This window comes from Dasypus novemcinctus, chromosome 24 (assembly GCF_030445035.2).
Source record: "Dasypus novemcinctus isolate mDasNov1 chromosome 24, mDasNov1.1.hap2, whole genome shotgun sequence".
Taxonomy (NCBI): domain Eukaryota; kingdom Metazoa; phylum Chordata; class Mammalia; order Cingulata; family Dasypodidae; genus Dasypus; species Dasypus novemcinctus.
In genome coordinates this window covers 4255661-4260947 of record NC_080696.1, presented here as the reverse complement: position 1 = coordinate 4260947, position 5287 = coordinate 4255661, and the positions used below count along the sequence as shown (strand labels likewise).

Below are 5287 nucleotides of genomic sequence, written 5' to 3'. Positions count from 1 at the left end.
TTTTTTAAGATTTATTTATTTTTATTTATTTCTCTCCCCTTCCCCCCCACCCCGGTTGTCTGTTCTCTGTGTCTGTTTGCTGAGTCTTCTTTGTCCACTTCTATTGTTGTCAGCAGCACAGGAATCTGTGTTTCTTTTTGTTGCATCATCTTGCTGGGTCAGCTCTCCGTGTGTGCGGCGCCATTCCTGGGCAGGCTGCACTTTCTTTCGCGCTGGGCGGCTCTCCTTACGGGGCGCGCTCCTTGCGCATGGGGCTCCCCTATGGGGGGGACATCCCTGCGTGGCAGGGCACTCCTTGCGCGCATCAGCACTGTGCGTGGGCCAGCTCCACACGGGTCAAGGAGGCCCCGGGTTTGAACTGTGGACCTCCCATGTGGTAGACGGACGCCCTAACCACTGGGCCAAGTCCGCCTCTCCGTCTTGATTTTTGAGTCATGTAAATTAATTATTGACTGATAAATCTTAACAGTTGCATGGCATTTCATAAAAGATATATGTATTAGGTGTTAATCAAGTTGTGGGAAATTCAGGCTGTTTCTAATTCCTTGTTCTTCTAAACAGTGTTGCCATTAACAACTTGGAAGTGACATCTTTACCTATCTCCTTAGTTATTTCCATAAGATAACCTCATAAAAATAGAATTTCTATATTAAAGGATGTAAATATTTTTGAGGCTTTTTATATGTATTGAAAAATCCAGCTCTAGAAAATCTGTGCCCATCTTTTAAGGAAGTACCAGGGATCGAACCCAGGACCTTGCATGTGGGAAGCAGGTGCTCAAGCACATGAGCTGTATCCACTTCCCATCCCCATTTTTCAATGATTTAAGCATTTATTCCAGGTTTATATCACCCATATAAACCTGGAAATCCATCTAAGAATGGGGTCACTTTTAAGAAGCACAATTCAAACATCAAAAGTAATTAAGGGGGGAAGCAGCTGTGGCTCGATCAACTGGGCTCCCGCCCACCATATGGGAGGCCCTGGGTTCGTGTGCCGGGGCCTCCTTGGGAAGGCAGGCTGGCCTGCACTGATGGAGAGCTGACGGCCTGAGCCCATGGAGAGCTGGCACAGCAAGATGCCGCAACAAAGGAGACAAGCAGAAGAACGCACAACGAATGGACACAGAGAGCCGACAGCAAGCAAGCCACAAAGGGGGGGTGGATAAATAAAAAAATAAAAATAAGACCTTTAAAAAAAAAGTAACTTAAGGGAGAAGATGTGGCTCAGACGGTTACACGGGAGGTCCCAGGTTCGGTTTCTGATGCCTCCTGAAAAAAACAAAACAAAACAAGCAAAATGAACGGAAAAACGAACTCAGGGAAGCCGATGTGGCTCCGTGGTTGAGCCCTGGCTTCCCATATAGGAGGTCCTGGATTCAATCTCTGGCCCTGGTACCTCAAAAAAAAAAAAGGAATTTAACAGCAATTATCTGAAAACATGACTGACCTCGCAAGCCCTCCCCTCACACACAGTCACACGCCCCTGGCAGCAGCGGGCAGGACTGCATTGGTGGGCCCTGGTAATCACAGTCCCACCAGCCTCCGGGAGCCCAGGCTCTGAGGCGCCCCCGCCCGCCACCCTCCGCCTCCATTTCCTCGACGAGCTGGTGGAATGGGCACCAGGGAGGACCTTGTGGGAGAAGAAAGAAAACCCCCTTAGGTGCACCAATGTCAGGACTGGGCCTGTTAAAATCCGGGTCCCTCAGGAGGCCTCCGGCTCCCGCCCTGCTGTGTCCACTGTCCTCACAGCAGGCCCCTGGGAGCCTCCGTCCTCAGCAGGCCCGCGAGGCCGCTGCGGGTGTCTTGGGCCGAGGAGCCCGGCGGTGGCTGTCCCCGCAGGGCCGGGTGAGGGCCTCAGGCTGGAGCTTGGAGGTTCCTGCCGCCCCCAAGCGCCCCGCCTCCCTGGGGGGCTCCGGCGGCTCCCCGGGAAGGGCCTGGCCCCGGGCTGGCCTCGAGGCCCCGTAGAGTGGGACCCAGGTGACAGGACGTTTGGCTCCTCTCCGGGCCAGCCCCCTGGGCTCGGGGTCCTGGGGAGCGCACACTAAACCCCGGCTTCTGCGGTCCCCGTCGGACCCGGGTTCCCGGGCGCGCAGACCCCGCGAGCCGCCGCCCGGGGCTGGGGACCGCGCGGCGCGGCCGGAGCTCCGTGCGCCCCGCGCCCCGGGGGCAGCGGCGGGCGCCCACCCCCGCCCCGGCGAGGAGGCGGGCTGGGGACCCCGGGGCGGAGCCGGCGTGGGGCGGGGCGCGCGGGGCCGGGTCCCAGGCGCAGAGGAGCCCTGCAGCCGGCGGGCGCGCAGGGCTCGGAGACGGGGCTCCTGCGCGGCCTGGCGACCCGGAGGCGGGTCCCTGCCCCGGGTGGCCCCGGCGGCGGCGCGCGGGGGAGAGGCGCCGAGGCAGGTGCGTGCCGGCCGCGCGGGCGGGGCTCGAGGCTGCCGGGGCTGGGGGCGCCCCCGGACGCGGGCCCCGACGCCCCCTTCTTTCCCGGGGTCTCTGCTGCTCGGCCTCCTCAGGGACACGCCGGCGGGCTCAGCGTAGAGAGCTGGGCGGGGAGACACCCCGCACGCGCGGGACGCTGCGGGGACGGTGAGCCGAGCCCGGGGCACAGCAGGGGCAGCGGGGCAGGGTGGCGGCGCCGAGGGGCTCGGACGGAAAGGAGAGCGGAGGGGCGCGTCCCCGGGGAGCTCCCGCCGCCGCGCGACCCCCTGCTTTCCCGCAGCCCGCCCGCTCGCGCCAGCCTTCCCCCGCGGGGACCCGCGCCCTGCTTGCCAAGCCCCGCGCTCCAGCTGGCCTCCCGGCCTGCGGGGTGGCGCCTCCGGGACGCGGGGTGGCACGGGGTGGCCGGCGGGCGGGAGGCACGCGTCCCGCGGCGGGAGGAGGGGCCGCCCTGCCCGCGCTCCCCCCTGAGCCTGGGCTCGGGGGGTAGGGGACACCTCGGGCCCTGGGGGGCTGGGGGGGCCGGAGGACTGCTGGGGGCTTGGGAGCGGGGGGCGGGGGGGGAGGACGGGCTAGGGGCTGGGGCCTGGGGGCCTGGGGCGTGGCCGGGACGGGCGCGGGAGGGACCACCCTGCGGGTGTCCTGGGCACAGGAACCATGAACCTCCCCCTCAGTTGTCCCCAGCCGCCGCAGGTGGGTGCGGAGAGGTAAAAGTCCCTGCCCAGGAGCAGCTCCTGCCCCCCCCCGCTGCCCCCACCGCCCCCTCACGGGGACAGGCCTCACCTGCTGCCCAGTTTGGTCCCTTCCCCACCAGAACCCGTGGGCCTCAAACGGGGGCACTGCCAGGTGTCCCGAGCAGGGGCCCAGGCCTGGGTACGCGTCGGGGCTTCCTCCAGCCCCCCTGGACTGAGCCCTGGGGTCCACCCCGAGGGCGCCGCCCAGACCCTCGTTTCCTGCTCGTGGGCACCTGAGGCCCGAGAAGGAGCGTGTCCAGGCGTGTGAGGACGGTCCAGCGGCCACAGGGGACCCCTGGTGGACACGGTTAAGCTGCTCTGGGCTGCCCACCACCCTCTGTCCACTGATCCTGGTAGCAAGATGTGGTGCCTTCCGGCCAGGGCTGATTCTAGGGGGACAGGGGACCCCACTGCTGAGGGGAGGGATGGAGCAGATCCAGGGAGTGGGGGCAGGGAGGGGAGGCAACAAAGGAGATCTTTCTAGAACAGCTCCTGGAGCAAGAGAAGCAGCAGGTGCACCCCTGCCCCTTAGCGCCTCCTCCTCAGCCTCCTCCTCTCCCTCAGTCTCCTCAGTCTCCTTCTCCTCCCTCCGCCTCCCTCCCCCTCCCCCTCCCTCCTCCTCCCCCTCCCCCTCCCTCCTCCTCCTTCTCCCTCTTCCTCTTCCCTCCTCCTCCCCCTCCCCCTCCCTCCTCCTCCTTCTCCCTCTTCCTCTTCCCTCCTCCTCCTCTCTCCTCCTCCCTCCTCCTCCTCCTCCCTCCTCCCTCCTCAGCACCAGTCACTGCCCGACAGTCTCGGGCTGTCGGTGTGAGAGTGGACCCGCGGTCCCGGGTGGAGTGGCCGGGTGGAGGGGACGGTGTCCTGCCTCGGAGGCGGTGCCCTGCTGCCTGCAGCCCTACAGAAGCAGCCGGTGCCGGGGGGCCGCCGCGGGCCGTGGGGGTGGTCGGGTTCATCCTACCCCGGTAAGAGGGCACAGGGCCCCGCCCTCAGGCATCTCTGGGGAGCCCCCTCCCTGGCCGGCCTTCTCGGCGCCCTCGCTCGCGCCCCCTCGAGCGCCCTCTGGGTGGCTCTACGGGCAGGGCTGGGTGGCGGCCTGCGCCGGGGGCCTCCGGGGATGCTCCAGGGACTCCTGCAGCTGCCCACCCACCCGCTGTCTCCTTCCAGGACCCAAAGGCCCGCCCAGGGTGGGGGCGGCGGCGCGAGGCTCCCTGGCCCCGTGAGGGCGGGGCGCGCGCCCCCCGCGGCGGCCCCATGGCGGCCCAGGGCGACGGCACCAGCTTCGCGCCCAGCGCCAGCCCATGCCAAGGCCACGCCTCCTCCCCGCCCTTCAACTTCAGCTACGGAGACTACGACGGCCCCCTGGACGAGGACGGGGACGTGACCGAGACCCGGACCTTCCTCGCCGCCCGGGTGGTCATCGGCGTGGCCCTGGCGGGCATCATGCTGGTCTGCGGCGTCGGCAACCTGGTCTTCATCGTCGCCCTTGCCCGCCGCAGGAAGCTGCGCAGCCTCACCAACCTGCTCATCGCCAACCTGGCGGTGTCCGACTTCCTGGTGGCTGCCGTCTGCTGCCCCTTCGAGATGGACTACTACGTGGTGCGCCGACTCTCCTGGGAGCACGGCCGCGCACTCTGCGCCGCCGTCAACTATCTGCGTACCGTCTCCCTCTACGTCTCCACCAACGCCCTGCTGGCCATCGCCGCGGACAGGTGAGGCCGTGGGCGGGCGGGGCGGGGCCGGCGCTGCCCCGCGGCTGGAAGTGCGGGCCGAGGGGACACCTGTTTCCCCCATGGCCCGTGGCCGTCTACACGCGGTCGGGAGGGAGGCTCCGGCGCCCCAGCTCTGGACCGGGTGCCCAGGTACGGGCACGTCACCTGGCAGAGGGCACGGTGGCAGCCCAGAGGCAGGGCAGGGGGTGCAGGCTGTGACCCCTCAGAGGCCCCGGGAGAGAGAAGTGGTGCCTGGAAAGGCGCAGCGCGTCCCCGCACCTCCAGGCTCCCCTCCCGTCCTAGCCCGTCCCCCCACCCCAGGTGACCCCTCACCTGTGCTTTCACTGGAGTGGAGTTTAGGCTCTTTTCCATGAATGGCATCACACGGCTGCGTGCGCACTGGCGCAGAGCT

At 66.4% G+C, this 5287-nt stretch overlaps 1 protein-coding gene across 1 annotated transcript; it reads left to right on the top strand.

Moving 5' to 3' along the window:
* Window positions 1-2302: 2302 nt before the first annotated feature.
* On the top strand, window positions 2303-5281 carry PROKR2 (prokineticin receptor 2). The gene is made up of 2 exons (XM_058287393.2): window positions 2303-2399; window positions 4331-5281. The coding sequence occupies exon 2, from the start codon at window positions 4418-4420 to the stop codon at window positions 4877-4879; it is 462 nt and encodes a 153-aa protein (XP_058143376.1). The 5' UTR covers window positions 2303-2399; window positions 4331-4417; the 3' UTR covers window positions 4880-5281.
* Window positions 5282-5287: the final 6 nt, after the last annotated feature.

What these genes read in the sequence shown, in the direction of transcription:
- PROKR2 (XM_058287393.2), top strand. Translation starts at nt 4,418, where the DNA reads ATGGCGGCCCAGGGCGACGGCACCAGCTTCGCGCCCAGCGCCAGCCCA.